This window comes from Anomaloglossus baeobatrachus, chromosome 3, assembly GCF_048569485.1.
Source record: "Anomaloglossus baeobatrachus isolate aAnoBae1 chromosome 3, aAnoBae1.hap1, whole genome shotgun sequence".
NCBI classification, from domain to species: Eukaryota; Metazoa; Chordata; class Amphibia; order Anura; family Aromobatidae; genus Anomaloglossus; species Anomaloglossus baeobatrachus.
The window spans coordinates 400,962,560-400,990,355 of NC_134355.1; the positions used below are offsets into that span (position 1 = coordinate 400,962,560).

The following is a 27,796-nucleotide window of genomic DNA, read 5'->3' on the forward strand; positions in this document are numbered from 1 at the left end:
CGCAACAAAATATTGAAAATAAAAATATTTTGTTTGGGTTTGGTTTATTTGTCCAATTACTTTTGACTTCCTAAAATGTGGAGTGTTTGTAAAGAAATGTGTACAATTCCTACAATTTCTATCAGATATTTTTGTTCAAACCTTCAAATTAAACGTTACAATCTGCACTTGAATTCTGTTGTAGAGATTTCATTTCAAATCCAATGTGGTGGCATGCAGAGCCCAACTCGCGAAAATTGTGTCACTGTCCAAATATTTCTGGACCTAACTGTATGTATATATATATATATATATATATATATATATATATATATATAGTTCTGCACAGATAGTAAGTCTGAGTCCATTGTGAGAAATCCATATATAGATACATATTTACATTTAGATTGTGAGCCCCAATGGGGTCAGTCATGATCACATACGTGAGGTGCTGTGAAGTTAATAGTGCTATATAAGTGGGCAAAATAAATATATCATATCTCAGAAAGATAGAGAAACATATAGATTTACAGCTATGAACTGATGAACATATATATATTTTTTTGCTTATATATATATATATATATATAAAAACATATAATAACATATATATATATATATACATACACACTGTATATATATATATATATATATATATATATATATACACACTGTATATACTGTGTATATATATATACACACACACACACACACACTATATATATGTATATATATATATATATATATATATATATACTCTCTCTCTCCCTCTATATATATAATGCTCAGTCAGCCACTTAGAGTTACAGATCCAGGCTGTCTGAACATGGTATATAAGTTATATTGCCCTGTTTATCCTATAGATATTTGGCGCTGTATTTTCCCAGGTCAGGCATGGATGCAGAAGACAGAAGGTGACTTGCGGTGCCTGTAATTACAGTTAGCAGAGCCGCCAGCAGGGGGAGCACTCGCGATCTGGCCGCCACTATGGTTCCTGCTGTGCTTCTCACTCGCTCCCGAAGAGACACACAGTGAGGGCAGAGGAGACTCTGTGTGCTCAGGGCTGCTCTGCTCCCTGCTCCGGAGCGCCGGCTGCATCTCCCCTGATTCGGAGGACTCGGATCACACAGACAGCGCTAGGTGGAAGCTGTGTGATGGAAGAGGAGCAATATCTGCCAGAGCTGATGGCAGAGAAGGACAGCCTGGACCCATCCTTTGTGCATGCAATGCGCCTCCTGGCTGAAGGTAAGAGGCAGCTGAGTACCTGTCCCTGGTGCCTGCCCCTCAGCTGCAGCTCTGTGCCCTCTGCACACACAGGCTGGCACACAGCATGCTTCACTTTAACTACATCCTCGCCACATTGCTCTTCGGATCCTCTGACATTTGTTTGGCTCCAGTGTGACACATGCAGTAACCCTATGTGTGCCAGCGGCCCCTTGTTATTCTGGGGAGGGGGCAGTGGAAGGTTTGGCAATGATCCTCACTGTATGAATGACTGTGTCCATCAGTATGCTCATTTCACAGGATGGGCAGATGAATGCACTGGCATTGAAGTTGGTAAACCAGATTGAAGGCTCATTTTGCCCAAGTGTTGTAGTATCTACAGGTCTGAAGCTTGATTGTGAGTGCAGATAAGGAATGGCTTCAGTGATGTTGGCTGGAGAGGAGATGGCATGATTTGTATGATTGGGAGGGCGTCTTTCCTATGTTATGTAGGTTTCCATCACTTGCACTGCATTGCCTGCATGCTTTACCAATATCATATTAATGGGGGCTGCTTTGAAAGTCATATATGTGCATTTTTTATGGAAAACTGCTCATTAACAGGTTTGAGTTAAAAAAAATCCATAAGATTTAACCCTACATCAATATAAATTGCTAAAATCCCCAAGAATAGGGTAGATGGATGGGGTGTGATGGCGGTCAGGGCTTCTAAGTACAGTTTACCAACTTGGTGCAGCCGCCCATCCCCCAGCCTACCCCCTATTCTGCTCTAAAGTTCTGTGTGGGATCTCAGCACCTTTTGGGGTCATTTTGTAGGGTCACCTTTTACTTGTGGAGCTTATAGATCAGTGCTGAATAAATGAATTTAAAGCCTATAGATTTTTATATCTGGACATTATATGACACGTTTTTCTTGAAACTCCAGGTTGGGAAACCTCTTTACTAGTTATGAGATGCCCTGGTAATGTTTAGTTGACGCGTTTTTAAAACTTTTTTACCTATAGAAGAAAATGACTTTACCCTTGTGTCTGTTTTTAACATTGTCATGGCTGTCGGCCTATGGGTGTAAATGCTCCCAACCCGCTAAATACAGCACATATACATAGACCGATATTGTATCCATATTTGTAAGAAATGACGTTCACGATTTATTTAGACTGAATTGTCCATGCGTTTGTATGTGGTGCTAGACTACTATTCTACCAGCAGGGGGAGCATGTGTTTTCCAATAATTCTATGTGTGTTTTGTCATGTTAAACCTAGTGCTCAGGTGAACAGTCAGAATCTATGGTAAATGTCACTATAATTAGTGATGGGTGAATAGTAACTATTCGTGCTCAGATACACCGTAACAATCCTAAAATGCTATTCTGGCACTAGTCATGAATAACAAACCTAATGCAAGGCAATGGGGAACCTGAGCATTTTTCTTGTAATGAATACTTCTTATATACTGAGAAAGACACAATATTTACAGCTCGGTTTTCTAAACCTAGAAATTCAGGTTTAAAGGGAATCTGTCACCACATTTGACCTATCTAAACTATTAATATGGGCATACAGGTTATAGACTGCTGAAAAACTCCATATCTGCCTGCCTCATATCAGATGCCTTGTTGAAATATCATCTTTTTTCACTTTATGTAAATCAGTTCTTCCAGGCTATGGGGCAGATGCTGCCTGGAAGAAAACCCCGCCTCCAGAGATTATATTAAATTAAAGGGGTGTTACCAGTGTGATGTGTGATGGTCGCTCTCTGCTCTCACTGCAGAGCTGTATGTGATTATATCTGACACTTCTGCAGGTTCCTCTCAGCTTCAGCCTCCAGCTCACAGGCAGACATTGTTGCAATGAAGCAGAGCTTAGAGAGCTGCAAGAAATGTGTTTGCAAGAAGTCAAATGTCATTTCTTCTGTTCTGTGTCAGTTACTTGTCTCACATTAGCAACGGCACTTTTATTTATAATAATTTCAGACAACATCCGCCCCATAGCCTGGAAGAGTTCATTTACATAAAGTGATAAAAGATGATTTATCCACAACAAGGCTTCTGATATGAAGCAGACAGGTAGAACATTTTTCAGCATTTTATAACCTGTATGCCCGTATTAATAGGTTAGATAGGTCATATGTGGTGACAGATTCCCTTTAACTGTAGTTCTGTTTAACATTTATATAGGGATATGGAAAGCTTTTTGTCTCTTCCACCGTTGCTGCTTTAGCTGCCTCTAAGCTGTCCCTGTGTCTGTCACTTAGTAAAACATTTCGACAGATCACCAGTTTTCTTCATCTAACAAATCTGTAGCTCCGCAGGGTGACAGTAATCCAATGTTGACACGATGGACCTGCAGAGACAAAATATTGTTAAACTGGTCATAGATCAGAGGTAGCTGTTGGCAAAACATTTGGGTGACATCTATTCATCCAGAATCTACCATAAAAATGCTCTTTAAACCCCGACTTCAGCTTGATTTCTACACAAACAAAAGATCCGGTATACTCCTAAAATAGCTGGCTGATCCCACCAAAATCAGGATTTATTAGTGTGTATGGCTCATTTTAGTAAAAAATTCCTTACTGTCAAAGAGGTCTGCTCAAGTTTGGACGTTATACCACATCCGTAGGATTGGGGATAACTTCCTGAGCACTGTGGTCCAACTGCTGGGACCCTTCACCAATCCCGAGACTTGTAGTGTGAATGGAGTTGTGGTTGACCATTTGCACCACCGCCTCATTCATTCTTAACGGGACTGCCGGAGATAGCTGAGTGCAGTGCTCAGCTGGTCTTCAGCACTGCCATCACAATAAACAGAGCAGCAGTGTACATGACCAACCTCATCTCCAATGAAACAGAGCTCTTCAAAACCCCAGTTATCGGGATCAGTGGATTCGATTCGAGCTGTCCATTCCCCAACAGTCGGGAAGTTATCCTCTATCTCATGGACAGGAAATGCTTTTCAAATTTGGGACAACCCCATTAAGTTTCCCCCAATCAAAGCAATATCTCATCTTTATACACCATGAAGAGTGTAATTTACAGTCGATACAAAAAGTTTCCACACCCATGTTAAAATAACAGACTTTTATCATGTACAGTAATCATGCCAAGAAGAATCATTTCAGAACTTTTATCACCTGTAATGTCACTTGTATTCTGCATAATTCAATTAAAAAATAAATTGAGAAAGAAAAAAAAAAGAACTAAATGTGCTTATAAAAATATATATACCCTTAAACTAATTCTTCGTTGACATATCCATTGATATGATGACAGCGTTCAGTCTTTTTGACTACGAGACTATTAGCATTGCACATCTAGATTTGACGGTCTTTGCCCATTCTTCCTTGCAGTAGGGCTCCAAATATGACAGATTCTGAGCACAGCCCCTGTATACAGCCCTCTTTTCAGGTTAGCCCACAGATTTCCAATTGGATTTCGGTCTTGGCTTGTGTCTTACCACCCTAACCCACAAGGCAGTCATATGAAGAATATGGGAGGTTGTTGTCTTATTGTCTCATGCAGAACACAATCAGTAGATGCCAAAAATTCCGGTAGCTCCTTAATGCTATGTGCCACCGGGAGAAACTAACAGCGGACTTTTCTGCAGGTATTTCCGCAGGTTCACGCAGCAACTTCCCGGATTCTGCTATCCATTGCTACTGTATTTCTGCAGAATTCTTGTTGTAAACCTGCGGAAACAGTGTGGACTTCATGCGGAATTACTACGGAATTCCCGCCCTGTATATCCATAGTGAAAACGCAGGAATTCCACAGATAATTCCGCATGAATAATTGACATGCAGTTACATGCGGCTGCGGGAAATCCGCAGTATTTTCTGCAGCTGGAAATACCACAGCATTGATACAGCACTCCCCAAATCCCATGGGATATCATGTGGAGTGTCTGTACTTGCGTAAACCCGCAGATTTATCTGGAAAATCTAGAAAATTCACGCATTTTCCGCGGCAATATCCGCAGTTAGTTTCTCCCGTGGGCACATAGCCTGCAGGCCTCTTAGTAGCTTGCTGGACCAATTTTCTTTTTGCCTTTTCATCAATTTTTTTAAGGAAATTCAGTTCTACATAATGGAATTTCTTAACGACAGTCTTTAGTGTTCCATGATATATCTAATGCCTTGGAATATATTTGGGACCCTTCTCTTTACTGATAATTTTTAACACTAAGGGGTACTTTACACGTTGCGACATCGCTAGCATCGGCTAGCGATGCCGAGCGCGATAGTACCCGCCCCCGTCGCACATGCGATATGTGGTGATTGCTGCGAACATTATTGCTACGGCAGCTTCACACGCACATACCTGGTCGGTGATGTCGCTGTGACTGCCGAACTATCCCTCCTTCAAGGGGGAGGTGCGTTCGGTGTCACAGCAACGTCACCGTGACGTCACTAATCGGCCGGCCAATAGAAGAGGAGGGGCGAAGATGAGCGGGGCATAACTTCCCGCCCACCTTCTCCCTTCAACATAGCCGGTGGACGCAGGTAAGGAGAAGTTCCTCGCTCCTGCGGGTTTACACACAGCGATGTGTGCTGCCGCAAGTGCGACAAACAACATCGTACCTTCGGTCGACCCGACATTATGAAAATGACCGGCGCTACATAGATCACCGATTTTCGACGCTTTTGCGATTGTTTATCGGCGCATCTAGGATTTACACGTTGCGATGTCGTTACCGGTGCCGGATGTGCGTCACTAACGACATGACCCCGGCGATATTTCGGAAGCGATGTCGCAACGTGTAAAGCCCCCCTAAGATCCCTGTGCTATGTTGTAAGCTATTTACAGACCATGGCTTTTGGTGTACAGATTGAGTGACAGTAAAGGTAGAAAAAGTTCTGAAATGATTTTTGGTATATTTTGTTTACATACCGAAAACCTGCTATTTTAACCCCTTAGTGACGGAGCTAATTTTCACCTTAATGACCAGACCAAATTTTGCAATTCTGACCAGTGTCACTTTATGAGGTTATAACTCTAGAACGCTTCAACGGATCCCGGTGATTCTGAGATTATTTTTTCGTCACATATTGGACTTCGTGTTAGTACCAAATTTAGGACAATATTTTTTGCGTTTATTTATGAAAAAAATTGAATATTGGCAAAAATTTTGAAAATTTTGCAATTTTCAACTTTTGAATTTTTATACCGTTAAACCAGAGATTTCTGTGACACAAAATAGTTAATAAATAACATTTCCCACTTATCTACTTTACATCAGACCAATTTTGGAAACAAAATTTTTTTTTGTTAGGAAGTTAGAGGGGTTCAAAGTTTATCAGCGATTTCTCATTTTTACATCAAAATTTACAAAACCATTTTTTTAGGGACCACATCACATTTGAAGTGACTTTGAGAGGCCTAGATGATAGAAAATACCCAAAAGTGACACCATTCTAAAAACTGCACCCCCCAAAGTACTCAAAACCACGTTCAAGAAGTTTATTAACCCTTCAGGTGCTTCACATGAACAAAAGCAATGTGGAATGAAAAAAAAGCAAAAATTAAATTTTACCTAAAAATGTTGCTCTAACCCAAATTTATTCACTTTTAGAAGAAATAACACAACAAAATGGACCCCAAAACTTGTTCCCCACTTTCTTATGAACGCGCCAATACCCCACATGTGATCAGAAACCTCTGTTTGGACAAATGGGAGGGCTCGGAACAGAAGGAGCAATATTTGAATTTTGGAAAGCAAATTTGGCTGAAAAAGATTGCGGGCACCATGTTGCATTTACAGGTCCGCTAAGGTACCTAAACAGAAGAAATCCCTCACAAGTGACACCATTTTGGAAACTAGACCCCTCAAGGATTCTATCTAGGGGTATAGTGAGCATTTTAGATCCACAGGTACTTCACAGATTTTGTTAACGTTACGTTGTCATATTGAAAATTTTAATAATTTTCTCAAAAATGTTGCTTTAGCATCAATTTTCTCACTTTTTCAAGAGGTAATTCCAAAAATTTGACCTCAAGGTTTGTTAACCACTTTTTTATGAGCGCGGTGATACCTCACATGTGGTCTGAAACCTTTGTTTGGACAAATGGGAGGGCTTGGAACGAAAGGGGCAATATTTGAATTTTGGAAAGGAAATTTGGCTGAAAAAGATTGCGGGCACCATGTCACATTTGGAGGACCCCTAAGGTACCTAAACAGCAGAAACCCCGCACAAGTGACCCCATTTTGGAAACTAGGCCCCTCAAGGAATTTATCTAGATGTTTGGTGAGTACCCTGAACCCCCAGGTGCTTCACAGAATTTTATAACGTTGAGCCATGAAAAAAAAAAAATAAAATTTTACCACAAAATTGTTATTTCAACCAGGTAGCTTTTTTTTTTACAAGAGTAAAAGGAAAATATTCAGCATAACATTTATTGTGCAATTTCTCCTGAGTTTGGCGATACCTTATATGTGGTGGAAATCAACTGTTTGGGTGCACAGCAGGGCTCGGAAGGGAAGGAGTGCCATTTGACTGCAAAATTGGCTGGAATCAATAGCGGACGCCAGGTTGCATTTGGAGAGCCCCTGAGGTGCCTAAACAGTGGCTGTCCCCCACAAGTGACTCCATTCTGGAAACAAGACACCTCAAGGCTTTTATCTAGGTGTATAGTGAGCAGTTTGAATCCACGAATACTTCACAGATTTTGATAAGCTTAGGTTGCCATATTGAAAATTTTCATTTTTTTCACAAAAATGTTGCTTCAGCATCAAATTTCTCACTTTTTCAAGAGACAACAACAAACCGTGGACCCAACAGGTTGTTATCCAATGTCTTATGAGCACAGGGATACCCCACATGTGGCCAAAAACCTCTGTTTGGATAAATGGGAGGGCTTGGAATGGAAGGAGTACCATTTGAATTCTGGAAAAGTTGAGATAAATTGCGGGCACCATGTCACATTTGCAGGGCCCCTTGGGTACCTATACATTCGAAACCCCCCACAAGTGACTCCATTTTGGAAACTGGATTTTATTCAGGAGTATAGTAGCATTTTGAATCCACAGGTACTTCACAAAAATGTTGCTGTAGCAACAAATGTCTCACTTTTAGGCTATGTGGCCATGATCCAGCGACACGGCGTCTAGTACACAGTGTCAGCCTCCTGCAGAGATGTGAGTGTTGTCCACGGGAGAACGCAGCTGCCCATGCCCACGATTTGGGTTCAGGCCGCTGTGGAGCTCTATGCTACCTGCAGAGAACACTCATCTCCGCAGCATAAATTGACATGCTGAGGCTCGGGAAGCTGCGCCACAGGTCGGTTTATGCTGCGGAGAAGAGAAGTACATTGGGCAAGCACATTGGGCATGGGATTTCTAAAAATCCTTCCACTGTGCTTCTACTGCACAATGCAGCGTTATGGACGCAGGGAAAACACTCTGCGCCCAAAACGCTGCAAATCCCGATTGTGGGCGCACAGCCTAAAATGATACAATGGATGAATGGATAGATGTCAAACAAATATAACGTCCCACCCCCTGCATATTCTAAGCTGGCGCCCTTTAGTGCCTTTCATGTGGCACTAAAGGGTGCCTAGCCTTGTATTTAGCCCCCCAAAAAATTAATTAAAATAAACGATGTGGGGTCCCCCCTATTTTTGATAGCCAGCTAGGGTAAAGCAGACAGCTGTAGCCTGCAAACCACAGCTGACAGCTTCACCTTGGCTGGTGATCAATTTGGAGGGCTCCCCAGGCGTTTTTTAAAAAAAAAAAAAAAACGTGGGGTCCCCCCAAAATAGATCACCAGCCAAGGTGAAGCAGACAGCTGGGGTCTGGTATTCTCAGGGTGGGAAGAGCCATGGTTATTGGACTCTTCCCAGCCTAAAAATAGCAGGCCGCAGCCGCCCCAGAAGTGGCGCATCCATTAGATGCGCCAATCCTGGCGCTTCGCTCCAGCTCATCCCGCGCCCTGGTGCGGTGGCAGACGGGGTAATATATGGGGTTGATACCAGCTGTAATGTCACCTGGCATCAAGCCCTGGGGTTAGTGATGTCACGGCATCTGAACAGATACCCGACATCACTAACCCAGTCAAGAAATAGAAAAAAATAAAGACAAAAAAAAAATTTATTTGAAAAAAAACTCCCCGAAACATTCCTCTTTTACCAATTTATTGTAAATAAATAAATTTCGGTCGCTGTAATCCATTTTTGAGGTCCCACGCCGTCTCTGGATCTTCTAGAATATGGGGGGCACGTTCAGGGAACGTATCCCCCATTTTCTGGAAGAGCAAGCTCTCCATGAGCAGTGTGGGTGCAGTAATCTGAGAATACTGCACTCACACTGCCCCGGTCCAACCTAGGGCAGAGTGACCTGCAGTAACCTCATTCCAGAATATGAGGGGCACGCTCACAGAACGTACCCCCCATTTTCTGGAACAGCAGCCTCTCCATGTGAGGAGTGTGGCTGCAGATCACTGCACTCACCCTCCCCCGGTCCACAGTGGAGCCTGTGCATCAGCGACGTCAGCAGGATCCCTGCTTGCAGGGATCCAGCTGACAGCCGCTGTCTGCGCATGCGCCGCCAGCATTCAAGAGAAGGAGGCGGCGTGATCGCGGGGCCGGAGCACCAGCAGACAGGTAACGTATGACCGGGGGCTGGGGGGGGTGACGGAGGGTGACGGGGGGACCTGGGGACAACTTTCTGCCGCATGTGACGTGTCACATGCGGCAGAAAGAGTAGGATGAATGCGGCCGCCATTTTCCACGCTCCGGAGGGGGGAGGGGGGAGGGGGGAGGCGGCTCTGGAGAACCGGAGGGGGCTCCGGGGACCAGAGATCTCCGGTGTACCGGAGGAGGGGTCAGGGGGAGGACATTTCCCTCCGATCTGAAATGTTTGATCATTTCAGATCGGAGGGAAATGAATACAGAGCCGGCGGCGGCGGCAGTTTTCAGCGCGCGTCGGCGCCATCTTGGATTTTCCGGAGGGGGGGTAGGGGTGGTGGGGGGACTCTCCGGTACCGGGGGCTTTGGGGGCACTAAGGGCTCATATTTATTTCTCATCTGACATGTTTGATCACGTCAGATGAGAAATAAATCAATTTTACCGGCCATTTTTTTTTTTTTAATGTTGTCGCCGGTATACGGTGTATACCGGCGATCGCATTAACGGGGTCCAAAAAAAACACCCCGATTCATAATCTTGGGGGTCTCAGCTACCTCCGGTAGCTGAAACCCCCGAGATTTTTCGTCACTGGGGGGCGCTACAAGCTTTTTCCGGCCTGACGTCTCAAGACGTCGGAACAGAATAAGTACCCTGTTTTTCCGACGTCTTGAGACGTTAGGCCGTCGCTATGGGGTTAAAAAGTCATGTGTAGACTTTTTCTATTCAATGTAGGGCCATTAACATACAGGGATGCTAAGTGTAGTTATCTTATTGTTAATATACCTTAACACTAGAAGTTCCAGGAATTTCGAGCTCCATAGGGTTCCAATGGTAGAAATGTTAAATGACCCCTCTCTGGGACCTTCTAGTGTTAATGGAGTAAGGTTTTAGTCAAGTTAATTTAATCTCAGTACCTTCACCAGATATAAAAGTAGTTGACGTCGATTCATAATTGCCTTGCCACCTGTTTTTTGTCTAGTTTTGCACCATTTTGGTTTCCACCCAATTCCTTGTTCTATTTGTGCCTTTATTAAGTCAGTTATATATGTGCTCCCTTTTATTTGTTTTCTGCTTTGTGGGCAGAGTTTAGTGATATGAAATGTTGTTGACTGATTCTTTAATTGCGTCGTTTTAAAAAGTCGCAAAATTTTGCACAATTTTGCTCCATTGTGCCCCTTTGATGTATTTTCACGTAAGTAAAATATGTGGCACAGCCAAAAGTCACAAAAGCAGTTCAAGAAAGGAAAAAAGTGAATTTTTGACTTTGCGCCAAATTTATGAATCACATTTTAATGAAATTGGCACTATAAATGGGAGCTAATACTATAGGAGAAAAAAGGAAAGTAACTTAACCCCCCCCACAAATGATTAATCGGGGCCATTATGTTTAATTTGTGATTTTAAAATAGAAAGCTATGGAAAGATTTCACTACATAGTGATGTTAATGAAATCTGTTATACAGTGTGTCCACCCATATTCTATCCACTGCCATTAACTTGAAAACAGCGGCAGTCATAGGCATGGAAGTGGTGTCTAGGTATAGTAAAGTATCCATGCGCTATGCAATGAAACCACCTATAGCGCCACCTGGTGGAAAACAACAGAGTTAGCATTTTTATCTCGAAAATGGAACGAGATAGAGGAAAAAAAGTGAATTACAAAGTTGTAGGGCATCAATTCAATATGAATCGACACCTTGCAAGCAGAAATGCTATGATTAGAACGTGTAAAACTCACAAGGCTGCGGACATGAAGCGATACCTTATGGAGACCTTCCTACAAGTCATTGGGTATGGTGGCTGCATGGAGTGGCCTCCACACTCACCTGACCTTACCCCATTGGACTTCTTTCTGTGAGGTCACATCAAAAAAAAGGTGTATGCGACCCTTCCACCAACATTGCAGGACATACGACGACGTATCACAGATGCTTGTGCAAACGTGTCACCTACCATATTGCACAACGTTCAGCAAGATACAGTATGCTGTGCAGAGTCCAGATGTACATTGCAGCTGACAGTGGCCACTTTGAGCATCAAAGTTAAATGAGCGCCATATACGTTACCAGCATTCAATGTTTTAGGGGGGGGTCATGGTTTTCATATCATAGCATTTCTGTATGCAAGGTATTAATTCGTATTGAATTGATGATGCCCTACAATTTGTTAATTCACTTTTTTTCTCTATCTTGTTCCATTTTCGAGATAAAAATGCTAGCTCCGTTGTTTTCCACCAGGTGGCACTATAGGTGATTTCATTGCGTAGCGCATGGCTACTTTACTATACTTAGACACCTTTTCTATGCCTACAGCTGCCGCCGTTCTCAAGTTAATGGCGGTAGACAAGATATGGTTGGACACACTGTATAACTTCAGAAGTTATGAATTCTTTGCATACTTATTGGCGTTCCTATTTAACATAGTTCCTGGAAATGAAAATTTAAAGACAAGAGTTTTTGTTCTTCCCTATTGTGACCCTGTTATTCACTTGCACAGCTGCACACCTGAATCTATACAATTAAAATAGTGCTTATTACCTGTATAAGTCTGAGATTCCACATAAAAAACGATGTATATTTCAAATCTGTTCCAGAAATATGCTTCAAGGGCACAGAAAACACATCAGGGGAGATAACAAAAATTAATGAAATAAAAAGTGCATATGTTCAACAGGAATATGTACTAATAATCTGTGGTAGATGAAAGCAAATTGGAAATGTAACATTCCATAGAAATTCAGCAGCTCCTACTGAAAGCCATGTATCCTGCATGTGGCTGGAGCATGAGACACAGCACGAGGATGCTGAAATGAATTCTTTAATTGCACACATCCGTCTTCACAACTTAGTAAGGGTAAAATCCAGAGTTTATTCGTCAATACATTAAAAACTTCACAACGTTTATAGGATACAAAATGACCTCACAAGTCCAACCATCGTTCTTCTTACTTATGGTTAATGACTAGAGATGAGTGAACCTGAGGTTTGGTGTTTGTACCAAACATACACTTTACACAACAACATAGTTTGGATTCGGAGTTCTGTTGCTTTACATATGAACACCACTCACGCGAGCATATCTGTGCTGTGTTATGCTGTACGCTGGGTCCTCACTTGTTTGAATGGCTCTCACTGGGGGTAACAACAGCGTGATCAGATGTAGTGTGCACCAAAAAAAAAAAAGGAAAAATGGTACTTACCCTCCCCTGGAAGTGATCTATTCATGGCTGACTGCATGTGTGCAGAGACCCGAACTGTCCAATTTGTGACTTCCATTGGGTTTCAGATCAAGTTCAGGTCCCAAACCAATCGTAATTTAACATTCACCGTATCGAACTTCCACGGGTCCACTCATCTCTATTAATAACTCATAGCTTCGAAACGCATTGGTTGAATCCTTTTGAGGTGTGCTCATGATGGAGCTGCTGGATGGGAAGTGGGTTTGAGGCAATGATATTTAAATTATCTGGGTCACTAACAGAAGAGATAGAACCAGGGGCAGAATCAGAACGTAATAATATAATCAGAGGAATAGCCAGGGTCAGGTACCAGGAGGTCAGTCAAAAGAAAAGTCAGACAAGCCAAGGTCAGATAAGGGAATAATGGAGACAGATGTAGTCTGACTCACAAGCAGTGTCAAGATCAGGATGAGTACAGCAGAAGAACAGCATAAGAGTACAGGAAGTAAACCAAGTGCAATATTTTGCAACTCCCAGTATGATTGGAGTTTAAGTAGTGTGTGGTAATGCTCCATTTGCCACAGCAGGGAGCTGATTGGATCTGCTAGGCTGCTAGACACCCGTTCTGTTTGGCAGGGGGAACCAACAGATACCAGGACACCAATATCCCTGGCTGTATAAAGTCTACACCATCAAGTAATATTATTCAGCGCCACCTGCAGACTGAATATGGCGACACCTAGTGACAGAAGCAGAGGTGGTCCATGTAGAGATGTAACACAAAAGTTTGACAAATACTGTATATGATGCCATTCACGTTACATTGTAATAAATACTAACTGGCAATGGTTCTTTAATTATTCTATTAGGTGGGGTGGCACGGTGGCACGGTGGCTCAGTGGTTAGCACTTGCAGCAGTCTTGTAGCGCTGGGGTCCTGGGTTCAAATCCCACAAAGGACACTATTTGCAAGGAGTTTGTATGTTCTCCCCATGTTTGCGTGGGTTTCCTCCCACACTCCAAAGACATACAGATAGGGACTCTAGATTGTGAGCCCCAATGGGGACAGTGTTGCCAATGTATGTAAAGCGCTGTGGAATTAATAGCGCTATATAAATGAATAAAATTATTATTATTATTAGGTTTTCATTTATGAGGCCTGAAATAACCTTAATCGATTCAGGTTTTTATAGTTTTGCAGAACATTTCTGAAATAAAGTTTAAAGACTTAACTAAAGTGAACTTGGGATATGGTGCATTGATGTATTGGTGGAAATATCTGACAAATAATAATAATATAATAATAATCACAATATTGTTCCAATCAATAAATTAAAGCTAATTTCTAGCATCCGCAATTGAAATAAAGTACCAAAAATTTTATTTAGTCACTCTAAAGTTTCAGAGGCAAAATAATAAAAATCACTCATCCAACGCGTTTCAAGCCCACGCAGGGCCCTTAGTCATACCACTATTACAGAGTGAATGAGCTTCCTAAATAGCCAGGTCCACAAAGGCATAAGTCAGTAACCCCTCTTACATTGTGATACTATATACTACATATTTCCAAAATATTTATACTTATTTAGGTAATTCAGTAATGAGAAATTAATAATATAACAAATCTTTTTTATAATTCAAACCTGCTGGAGCACATGAGTCTACATGCATAATATTCAATATGCCTCATGGAATAATAAAGGACCTGTCCAGTCTCCTCCTGTAGGTGGACGGTTAACCTTTTCAGTACTACATACATTCAAGTGAGATAGATCACCTGCTTGTTTTTCTAGAAAATGGCGAGATACGCCAGAAAGAGAACATTTAGTCTGTTGGGAATTTGGTTTAGGTTACGCTCCGTTCATATGTTCAGCTATTCTAATTTCCAATTTTTGTGTAGTACAGCCAATGTACTGTAAATTACATGACTGACACTCCATCAGGCCTGAAACGCATGTTCGTGAAACACGTGCGTGTTTGGTCCGTTTCCGTGTATACTGGAGACACGGCCAAACGTGCACAAATGTTATTGTATGATAAAAGCTCCACGTGCGTTTTTGATGCATGTCCGTTTGTCCGTGTCCGTGATCCGTACCTGTGTGCGTTTTGCATGGAAGCATGTCCGTTTTCTGCACGCAACACGCAGCACGGACCTAATGAAAGTCAATGGGTCTGTACGCACGTCCGAGTGACACGGATGCATCTCTGTTTGCTCCCTGTACGTTTTGTGCTTTTTTCATGTGATGTCGGTCTTTTTTCTTTTTCTGTTTCGTTCTCTCCCTCAGTCCGTCGGTCGGTCGGTCTCTATGTCTGTCGGTCGGTCTCTCTGTCTTATCTGTCCCTCTCGCTGTCTGTCGGTCATTTTCCCTTCCTCTCTCATACTTACCGTTCCCCGATCCTCGGCGCAGCGCTGCACGGCTGTTATAAAAACTCCGGTGGCTTTTACTATTTTGAAAAAGCCGGCCGCCCATTAATCAATCTCGTATTCCCTGCTTTACCCGCCCACCGGCGCCTGTGATTGGTTGCAGTCACACACGGCCACCACGCTGAGTGACAGCTGTGTTACTGCACCCAATCACAGCAGCCGGTGGGCGTGTCTATACTGTGCAGTAAAATAAATAAATAAATAATTAAAAAAAACGGCGTGCGGTCCCCCCCCCATTTTAATACCAGCCAGATAAAGCCATATGGCTGAAGGCTGGTATTCTCAGGATGGGGAGCTTCACGTTATGGGGAGCCCCCCAGCCTAACAATATCAGTCAGCAGCCGCCCAGAATTGCCGCATACATTATATGCGACAGTTCTGGGGCTGTACCCGGCTCTTCCCGATTTGCCCTGGTGTGTTGGCAAATCGGGGTAATAAGGAGTTATTGGCAGCCCATAGCTGCCAATAAGTCCTAGGTTAATCATGTCAGGCGTCTCCCCGAGATACCTTCCATGATTAATCTGTAAGTGACAGTTAAAAAACACACACACCTGAAAAAATAATTTATTAGAAATAAAAAACACTAACACATTCCCTCATCACCAATTTATTAACCCAGACAAAGCCCTCCATGTCCGGCGTAATCCACGGACCTCCAGCGTCGCATCCAGCTCTGCTGCATGCAGGTGACAGGAGCAGCAAAATACACCGCCACTCCTGTCAGGTCCACGCAACAAATGAGGTGAGTAGCGCGATCAGCTGCTGTCAGTCAGGTAACTCGCGGCCACCGATGGATCCAGCGGTGGCCGCGGGTAACCTCAGTGACAGCTCAGCTGATCGCGCTACTCACCTCAGTTGCTGCGTGGAGCTGACAGGAGCGGCGGTGTATTCTGCAGCTCCTGTCATCTGCATGCAGCAGAGCTGGATGCGCACATGCTGACTCCGGGCACCATTATTTGAAGTACACACCTCCTACATTTTCAGGAGGTATGCAGTCCCAGCGCAGCACAGCGCCCTCTGCCCACAGCTCCAGGACATCACCCGCAGCTCCAGCCCAGTGCCTGCAGCTCAAGCACAGCACCCACAGCATCACTCTATTCAACCAACACCCCTGTGACACTGCTCCACCACCGCAGCTGCCAGCTCCCATTAAGACACCACTGGATTGTAAGACGGACACCATTTTTTTTTACCTTTTTTCCCTCTAAATTTGGGGTGCGTCTTATAATTCGGTGCGTCTTGTAAACTGAACAATACGGTAATATGTCATCCTGATATAATATTGGCAACTGTTTCTTAATAAGTGCTAATATATATGAATAATCAGTAGTGTAAGGAATAAAAAAAGTCACCAGGAAAGAGGTTGAAAAAGATGGTTTATGGTCACATAACCATTCATGTCTTTTAAGTCTATCCTTAATAGCCATAGATTCCTCCCTATAAGTAAAGTAATCGGAGCATGTTTGTTTTGCTCTGAGTAGTGCTGTGACTAAGCATGGGCCTGAAACGCGTAGGAAAAGTGCTTCTTCTATTTTTTTTGCCTTTCAATTTTTATAGTGACCAAATAAATGTGGTTTTTAAATGATTTTTTTATTGCGGATACTGGAATTATCCTCTTTACCTTAATCATATCTTTGGAATCGGCCCACCCCTTTATCCGTGTGCCGAACCCTATAAGCTACTATTGTTACCTTGAACTGGTGAGCTGTTGAATGTTTTTCTATATTGCCAGTCAATATCCCTCAAAAAAATAATATACGATACACAATAATGTTAGTGAAATACAAAATGAATACCCTTTTTGCATCAGTTCTACCTCCTGTTCTCATTTCTAGACAATGCAAGAAACAATGCTATTGCTATATTGTATAGAACAATGATTCTTTGTACTCATTGATGTCATGAATACATGTTCATTGCATCTGTATATGATATCAAAGCATACCACCTGCCAGAAATAATGATTTTGCCCTGGAATCATTATATGCAGAAAATATGTGCAGTCTTTCTGTTGTAAGCTCAGCTGTTTATTTTCCAGATCTTCTTCTTTTATAGGTCTTTTCTTTTCTAGAGCTTTATTCTGTTTACCATATTAAATGTAACCAGGTTAATTTTTCTGATAATTGCTCTCCCCCTGGTCATCAATTAAGTCATATGCCCAACGCAGATTCAGAGCTATTAAAAAATGTGTGAAAAATTAATAATAAAGAAGTAGTTAAGAGTGTAATCCAAAGGTAAAAATTGTGAGAAACGAAACCACTAGGTTCTACTATTAATTATAATGGGCAGTCCTAACTGTAAAAAAATAAGGAATGTTTAACATTAAAATCAATCCATACCATATTATGTCATTTACCGTATTTTTCAGACTAAAAGATGCACCGTACCTTAATACGCACCTAGGTTTTAGAGGAGGAAAATAGGAAAATTTGAAGCAAAAAATGTGGTCAGCACACACTTTTATTGGGGTAATGGGCCCCAATTCTGTACTAATGCCCCCCATACTGGGTCCCTTCCTGGTATGTGTCCCCCATCCTGGTATATTTGTGACTCTTCCTGTTATATATGTCCTCCAGCTTGGTATGTATGTTCCCATCCTGGTATATATATCCCCCATCCTGGGGACATCCTGATGTTTATGTTTCCCACCCTGGGCCCATCCTGGTATACATGTCACCCATCCTGGTATATATGTCTCTCATCTTGGTGTATATGATTTCCATCCTGGGCCCATCCTCGTCTATATGTCCCCCATCCTGGTGTATTTTTTTATTATTATTATTCTTATTATTATTATAGCACCATTTTTTCCATGTACATGTAAAATGAGGTATACATTATAGGGACAATTGCAATAATTATAAACAGTACAAGGCACAGACAGGTACAGGAGGAGAGAGGACCCTGCTCGCAATCTTTGCCCATCATCGTATATATGTCTCCCACTATACCAGTTTTTTGGTGTTTGACCATTCTCCACCCTAGCTCCTCCTTAACCCCGTCCATTCCAGAGATGCTTCTCCAATGCAGTGTGAAAATGGCAAAAGTCGCAGGTTTTTGTGCACATCTTAAATCTGGAATATGGGATCCATTTTTGGGCTTCACATTTTAAAAAGGATATTCAGAAGTTAGACAAGTCAGCTCAAAGGGACACAACTTATTGCAAGGAATGGAAGGCCTCCTATATGTTGTGAGGTTGTAAAAATTGTATTTGTTTAGCTTAGAAAAAAGGCATCTCGGAGGAGATCTCATTTATATGTTACAATATATGTGTGGTCAATATAAAGGACTGGCACATCACTTATTTCTTCTAAAGACAATACTAAGGATCAGGGGGCATTCACTGCGAGTGGAAGAAAAGTGATTCCAGCAGATAAATAGGAAAGGGTTCTTTACAGTTAGAGCAGTCAGACTGTGGAATGCCCTACCACAAGAGGTAGTAATGGCAGATACTATAATAGCTTTTATAAAAGGGCTGGATGATTTCCTCAGTACACAAAACATTGTTGGTTATAAGTGACTTAGTGACAAAATATATAATTGGTGGAGGAAGGTTGAACTAGATGGATCTAGGACATTTGTCAACCTATGTAACTATATTGAGGTAAAAAACTCACCAAATATTCAAAGTGTGCACATGACCTTAGAGTACTTTCACACTCATTTTGGGGGAAAATACAGTTGTTTGTTTTGCTCATTTTCTAGTTAACACCAGTAGTAGATCCTGGAGGCAGAGAAAAAAAGTCTATATTTTCCTATATTTTCAATTCTGTTTGAAACTACTCCTGGTTTTAGGCAAAAAATCCTGCATCAAAAACTCCTGTGATGCATTAAAAAAACAAAAACAAAAACCAATGTGTATATGAGTTCACAATTTATCAGTATTGTGCATAAAATTCTTTTATTTCCTTATGATGCCTACACACACTGTTGTGAGAAAAGCACCACTATGTGGCAGCATTTTTCCTTATATACTGTATGTTTTTTACTTTACATTGTAGCTGTAATGCAGCTATAGGGGAATAAGAAATACCCTACAGTGTTTTTATTTTGTAATGTTTTTCACATTTTATTATTATTATTATTATTATTATTATTATTAATAATACTATTATTATTAACATCATTTTAAAACAGTATGGTCTAAGATATAGTTTTTTTTTTAACTATTTCACATAAAACTATTAAGCCTGCTATTAAACTATTAATCCACAGTGCTTTACAGGGATTATCAACACTGTCCCTATTGGGGCTCACAATCTAAATTCCCTATCTGTATGTCTTTGGAGAGTGGGAGGAAACCAGAGAACCCTGATGAAACCCATGCAGACATGAGGAGAACATGCAAACTCCTTGCAGATGTTGTCCCTAGTGGGATTTGAACCCTGGACCCCAGTGCTGCACAGTAGCAGTGCTAACCACCATGCTGCCTTATTAAGAAACATATGCTTGGGAAAAAAAATGAATGATGGTAACCTTAATTTAAAACTGTTTGGAAAAAAGCATAAGGCCTTTTTAATGGCCGTTAAAAAAAAAATCACAAAAATTTGCTTTGTTTTTTTTTTTTTGCTTTTTTTTCAATGCCTTTTTTTCTAAGTATTCCTCTTTTCTGGCATTGTTATACACTACATGATAACTAGCAAAAAACAAATGGACGTCAAGTTGCTTGAATACAAAAGACTCTACAAACAGTATTTTTGGTGTATTTTTACAGACCAATTAATAAAAAGTAAAAAAAATAACTGTAAAGAAAACCTAAGGGCTTTACGCTTTTGCCATCTGTTTTACTGCGGAAACAATGCAGCGTTTTACTGTACCAGCAAAGTGACTGTGATTTCTGAAATCTCACGCACATGCTGCTTATTTTTTCCTTTCACATTTGAACCTTCAAAGCGATTTTTTTTTTCAAATCTGCAACAAGTCAGTTTTTTCAGTATTTTTTCAGTTTTCCACTAATTTAAATGATTTAATTCAGTAATTATAAGTAATTGAATTCTTTATTTCAATCAAAGATTTTAGCCATTTCCTCACTATGGGATTCCAAGAAAGGTTGAGTGACAACCATTGTAACTCCTAATCAGTTGTTTTCTATCTTTTCTTAAATCATCAATTACAAATCTGACTGGTTATGCGTAAATAGTTTTTTTTTGTTTTTTTAAATAACCTTCATTTTTGTTAAACAGCCTTGTACTGTGAGATTATTCTTAACTGGACTGTCCATAGACTTTAAACTTCATGGCACCTCCACTTATATTCTAAAATATCAGTGCAGTATAGTCAGCTTTTCACAAGATCCTGCAGTTGTGAGGGGAGCTGGCTGTCACACACATCCAGGCTTGCCAGAACAGAGATTAACATGGTTTATTACCATGATTACTTTCTCCAGCTCTTTATATACAAAGCTGAACCAATGCTGTGTATGCAAATTAGGACCACTTACCCTGTGTCATGATTCTGTTCAGCCATGCTTTGCTCTTCTGCAGAGCGTATGCTGAGCCTCATATTTTTCCCCGGTTCCTGGACGAGTCCTATGTAGTGTGGGAGGGGTCTGTTCTTTGGAGCCTCGTTCCGGGTGATTGCTCTGCTTTATCTGACAGCTGTTTCACCTGGAACGCCGCCAGTGATAGTTCCTGTTTTGCAGTGCACATCTCTGGTTTCCATAAGTGTCTGACCTGATCTTGTCCCGCTACCTAGTTCTGCTGTTCCCCCCCCGTCTCCTTACTTGCTGACTTGATTCCCTGACTCTCTGATCTCGTCTCTTCTCCTGATTCTGGCTCTGCTTGCTCCCTTGTACTTACGTGACCTCTCTGTTTACCGACCCCGACTCGTCCACTGACTCCGGCTCTGCTCGCTCCCTTGTACTTATGTGACCTCTCTGTTTACCAACCCCGGCTTGTCCACAGACTCCGGCTCTGCTCGCTTCCTTGTACTTACGTGATCTCTCTGTTTACCAACCCCGGCTCGTCCACAGACTCCGGCTCTGCTCGCTCCCTTGTACTTACGTGACCTCTCTGTTTACCAACCCCGGCTTGTCCACTGACTCCGGCTCTGCTTGCTCCCTTGTACTTACGTGACCTGTTTACCGACCCCAGCTCTGCTTTCTCCTTTTGTCATTTATGTCATCTCCTGGCTTTTGACCCCTGGCTTGTTTCACTGCCCCTCACTAGGAGTGTCTAGTGACACCTAGTGTACAAACTCGGCAGATCCATTCCACTAGTGTGCCTGGCAACACCTTGTGATTTGGTGTCTTCTTACACCCGGGTTCTGATCATCACACTCTGCTTTCTTCTCCAGACCCAGTGAATATGTGATCACTCGGTGTAGGAAGGGAGCAAGATTTGATAGGTCGTAGGAAATCTAGACAGATCTGCTATGCAGGCAGGAAGCAGAAATTTCCCTGTGGATGGGGATAATATACCATCCACTTATACAGTCTAAAATCAGCAAAAAAAAATGCGTGGATGTTAAAATGTTAACCAAAAGTATTTTAAGACTTTGAGGGGCACGGAGTAAAAATAAAATAAAAATAGCAGAAAAAAAACCATGAATAAAAAATAAAATAATAAAAGAGACAGTACCAGTCTAAATTGCTGTTTCCAGTTCTGCCCCCAACGAAAAAATATGTCCAGTATAAAAGAATACGTTATGCGTAAATGGGAATGGAATTTAAAATATTTTTAGCGATCGTTTGTGGTCAGAAAAAATAACAGAAAACTATAATTTACAGTAACATGTATATTGTACTTCAAATGGTTACTGAACAGTGTCAAGTATCCAATATCATTGTGCATGACCTGGATCATTTTAATACCTGCATATTTGATTACCAAACAGTAATAGTAGCATGACGTAAAAAAAAACGTATAAGGAAAGACATATAAATAGATAAGATAAATTAAGAACATTTTGCAAACATGACATTCTGTTTTTTTAAGGACTCAGAAGAGATAATTAAAAATCAAACTGTCAGCAGCCAAGTCTGATAATTTACTGAGAAATCCCAAATTGGAAGATTGCCGCTCTGATGGATAGAAGTGCACTGTGCGCTCCAACCTTTTGATTTAGTCTGAGTTTCTAGAGATCTTTATAAAATGATTGCTGGTACAGTAGGTCAGACAAACGCTCCTGGAATTGCGTCCACCCACATAAACACTTGCCCACGGAGATTTGGAGGCATTCATTAAGCTTTTTATTTCCCTGAACTGACATTTCATTCTTATGTGGTTTCCCAATAATTGATTTCCACATTCCCTACCTACAATATATTGGATAATGTGTTATGCAAAATATGTGTTTTGTGTAAAATCAATGCTTACTTCATTTTTTCCTTCATAACTCAATGAAGGTTTTTTTTTTAAAGAAATGCCAGTTTATACATAAAAAACACATTTTTAGCACACTTTAATAATAGTATACTTAATTTCCCTAGATAGAGGATGAAAGTAAATGAGATACAATATGTCAAACGCAAAGTACATATTATAAATACATTTAGAATTATTTTGCTATTAATAGATAGTGAGGTAAGACTTTTGTTAGCATGATCCATTTTCTAATTAGATCACATAAGGCTGTGGATTAATTCTTTAATGATCAATAATGAAGGGCATAGCTATAGTAACACCTGGGTACCAGTCCTCTGGAGGCCCGAATGGCCCCAAGTGACATAAAAGGCTCCAGTATTATAAATTGCAAATATTGGTTAGAAGGGGGTATGTTACTGTTAAGGACGTGACTCAACCGGTCACTCTTTGGATCTGACTGCTGTTTCAAATTATAATGTCATGAGTGCACGCGAGACTAAATAACGGACAACGAGTCAGTTATATCTATCTCCATGACTGGCACTGACCAGGACTGGTCCTTATTGTTTGAAACTTCTATAGCTCTTAAGAAGTGGAGGGTGTATACAAAAGTTTAGTCCAATCAAGTATCGCAGGCTGGACTCAGGACATATAGAAAGTAGCATAGTCTCTTCCTGATTGGTCAGTCCAGGCTTAGGAATTCCTTTGTTCATCATCTCCTTTGGGTGTAGACAGGATATGGCAGAGATCTTTAAGTTACATATACATCTTTAAGTTACACATATACTGTGTTTAAGGAAAATCACTAAATATGCAATATACATATATATATACGTGTTAGTAAAAAGAACAAAAGCATTCATAAATATGTGTGTTAGTTTACATCTACTAAACTATATACCTGAGTCTATGAAATGGCTGAATTAAGTATTTCTGGTTACTTAATTTTTATCCTCAACATTACAGATTTCGATTTTGACTCTGGAGCCTCAGATCATCCATGTTTTGTATTAACTAAATTATGAAGAAATGAAGGGTGTTTGTAGGTATTGATTTAAGAACCATGGTCACTGTCATATCTTTTTCATTGGATTTGAGATTAATTGTAACAGAAAAACTTTTTAGAACATGGGAATATAGGAATCTTTCTAATATATCTTACTATTAGGGAATTTCATATTTCATATTTTTTTAGCAGACCACATTTTCTCTTTTTGTTACTGTAGGCACTTTAGAAAAGTTTGTCATACTTACAATGATAAATTGGCACACCTTTGTGTAATTTATTCTCAGTATAACTACATCTGTTCTGAGAAGGCCCTGGAGGTTTGTTTGACAACATTAGAGATCAAACAGCATCATAAAAATCAAGGAACACACCAGACAGGTCAGGGATAATGTTGTGGAGAAGAGGAAAGCAGGGTTAGGTTAAAAAAAGTAGCCCAATCTCTGAACATCTCACTGAGAACTCTTAAATCCATTATCCAGAAATGGAAGGAGTAGGGCACAAGTATAATCCTACCAAACCATAGCTGTCCCCATAACATGATGCTGCCTCCACAATGTTTGAAATTGGAGATGGTCTTTTCAGGGTGATATTCAGTGTTAGAATTCCACCACACATCGCATTTTGCATTTAGCTGTAAAAGTGCTACTTTAGTCCAGTCTGATCAGAGCGTCTTCTTCTACATGTTAGTTGTGACCCCTACATGGCTTTTTGCCAACTGCAAACAAGTCTTCTTATGGCTTGCTTTAAAAAAATGGCTTTCTTTTTCCACTATTCCACTATTCCATAAAGGTCAAATATGTGGCCTGTGGACAGATCATTCCACTTGAGCTGTATCTTTGCAGCAAATCCAGAGTAACCATTGGCCTTTTGACTGTTCTTCTAATCAGTACTCTCCTTACTTGGGTTATAAGGTGAGCAATGCTCACATTCAATGGCGTCTGGCACATTGGAGAGGTGTTCTCCTTACGGATGAATCACGTTTTAACTTTACAGGGGCAGATGGCAGACTGACAAATGGTGGACACAATAGATACTGACTGGTTTTCTGATCCCATCCCCCTAGATTTCACAAATACTGTAAAACTGCACATTTTAGAGTGGCCTTTTATTGTGGCCAGCCTAAGGCTCACCTGTGCAATAATCATGGTGTCTAATCAGCATCTTAATATGCCACACCTGTGAGGAGGATGGATTTTGGCAAAGGAGAAGTTCAATCTACTATATATTTAGACAAATTTGTGAACAATATTGAGAGAAAAAGGCCTTTTGTGTACATAGAAAAAGTCTTAGAGCTTAAAGTTCAGCTCATGAAATATGGGAGCAAAAACAAAAGTGTTGCGTTTATAGATGAAGATGTTTTTACATAACACATATGGCTAATTAGAACCCTACTCATATATTGTATAGGACAATGTTTGTTACAGAAATAAATGTGAACATTTACAAGTACTTATATACTTATATACTCTTATATACTCGGTGGTTTCTTCCTACTCCCTGGAAACATTTTCTAAACTGTAATTAAAAGTACATCATGTTTTTCATGCCATCATATACTGCAGTGTAGAGTACTTTCACAGAAAAATAATGACTAAATATAGTGAATTATTTATGTCATCCATCTGGTTATTTTAGCAATTATGAATTTTTACTGATATTATTTGTAAATTATAAATTATAATAAATTTGATATTATTTGTAAATTAGATACAGTACAAATATTGCATTTGAAATTACTTTTTAGATTTCTAAATAAAATTAATGTAATGCCACCCATAAATGCCTAACATCTGTGTAAATAAGGTAATACATAAAAACAAATGTATCAAAATAGTTCAAATTAAATGGTCACTATAATTTCAACAAGCTTTGCATAAATCATCAATCAAATATAAGTTATCTGAGCCTTTATTCCCCCCCACCTCATAAACAAATCATTCATTTAGACATGCAGCTAAGATCCATCTTGCTCAAGACAAGACAAGCTGCAAGATCACTGAAGAATCAGACTACAGCTTGCGATTAAGGTGTTTTGAGATAAGGTTTAGGTAGGTGCAGAGTGAGAGAAGCAGTAAGACAGTATATATTTTTTCACGCCAGTGTTGGATTCACAACTGCACAGCTTCATTGTGCTTTATGATGCCCTCCATGCGGCTGCTGTTTCTAAACATGTTAAAAAGAGACAGAAGTAAAGGAATCCTTAATTTATGTGTGTGCTTTGTGTAGCACTGCATCCATTTGCTCCTTTCTCTATCCTTCTGCAAGGATTTGCTGTCACTCACCGCTGCGACCGGCTCCCTCCATGCTACCCAGTGTCTATGCGCTCCTCCATGTTGGGTGCCTCCTCCTTCCCTCTCCCGGAGTCTGTGTGCACGTCACAGGACCTCCGGGACTGCTCCTAGGGTGTGCGCACGCGCCGCTGCCCCTCTCTTAATTAAGGGCCAGCCCTCCACTCCTAGGAAGTGCCTTTCAGCCTATCGCTGAAAGGCATTGGGTATTTAAGGCAAGCTCCCACTAGGGGAGGTGCCTGTTCAACACCCTAAGTTTAGTTAGTTGAGTTCTGTTTAATTAGTTGTCAGGTCACCCTATCCATCCCATCATGTCTGGTCCCGTCCTGTACCTGTCCTGTCCGTACCTGTTTCCAGCCCGTCCTGCCTGTTGGCACCTGTTTCCAGTCCCGTGCTGTCCATACCTGGCTACCCGCCCGTCCTACCCTGTTGGCACCTGGTTCCAGCCCTGTCCTACCCTGCACCTGCTCCCAGTCCATCCTGCCTATTGGCACCTTGTTCCAGTCCTGTCCTGCCCTGTACCTGCTCCCAGTCCATCCTGCCTATTGGCACCTGGTTCCAGTCCTGTCCTGCCCTGTACCTGATCCCATCCCATCCTGCCTGTTGGCACTTGGTTACAGTCCTGTCCTGCCCTGTACCTGTTCCCAGTCCATCCTGCCTGTTGGCACCTGGTTCCAGTTCTTTCCTGTCTTGTAGCTGATCCCATCCCATCCTGCCTGTTGTCACCTGGTTCCAGTCTTGTCCCTTCCTGTACCTGCTATCAGTCCGTCCTGTCTTGCTGGTGCTAAAGACTCTGCCTGTCCATCCTGGCAATGCTATCTGCCTTGCTAGTGACTTTGTCTGTCCATCCTGCCCTGCTGGTGCTTGAGACTCTGCCTGTCTGTCCTGCCTTTGCTGTCTGCCTTCAGCCACCCTGGTGGTCCCCGTCTGCACTTGAGACTCTGTCCTGTTTGCCCCTGTGTCTGCTTCTGTCCTGGGGGTCATCTGCCACAGTCCTGGTCTTCTACCCCATGTTAGGGTAGGTCCAGGTTCTCCCTGTGGTCCAGTGGGTCCACTTCAGCAGTACCATCTTCAGCAGCAAGCGTTACACTGTGTATGAGAGACATAATAGTAGTTAGTTTCCAACCAGTAAATCAAAAGCGTCTGAAAATTAGAGAAAGAGCCAATCAAGAGGACAGATGATGAAAAATGTAGGATAAAAGTCATTAGTCAGAAATTGAGTTTTTCTTGATATATAGACACACAACAGCTTATTCTGAAACTAGAAGTACACTTAAACCTCAGTAACGGTTAATACAATTTACTTTTTTATGACTTTGGGTATATCACTAAATTATCGTTTTTGCTATATATGAGCTGGCATAATGGATGTTAATTATGTTATAAAGTACCTGCTCCTAATTTTTTTTTATTGTTAGGGCATTCAACATACTGTCGAAAGAGAGCCATCTACATTACATTATATTTGCATCAAAAACTCCTATCTTTGTGTGTGGTTGGTAACAACACTTATATGTACTGTTAATAGCCAGCTTGGTTAATTTAAACCTAATTAGCTGTGAAGTGTAGTGAGCCCAAACAGATTTGATGAGTATACAGTTATACCGTAGGTTATAATGACGATGGAAGTAGGTGCCAATCGACATTGTGTAAACAAACTAAATATAGCAAATAGTATTTACCATGCAGAACAAGCTGCGGATACATTTTCTGGTTAGAGATGCCACACAAGAGGATGATTTTTAATGTGTATTTGAGAATTATGATA

At 41.1% G+C, this 27,796-nt stretch overlaps 1 protein-coding gene across 2 annotated transcripts in view; it reads left to right on the forward strand.

Annotated features, from left to right (window-relative positions):
- Positions 1 to 1,042: 1,042 nt before the first annotated feature.
- KHDRBS2 (KH RNA binding domain containing, signal transduction associated 2) overlaps positions 1,043 to 27,796 on the forward strand; it is a 658,172-nt gene continuing 631,418 nt past the window's right edge. For both annotated transcript variants that reach the window (XR_012751429.1, XM_075338445.1), the window contains exon 1: positions 1,043 to 1,224. Coding sequence is in view for 1 of the 2 variants with exons in the window: in XM_075338445.1 (XP_075194560.1) it covers positions 1,134 to 1,224 (91 nt within the window). In the remaining variant the exon portion in view is untranslated. The remainder of the gene's footprint in view (positions 1,225 to 27,796) is intronic.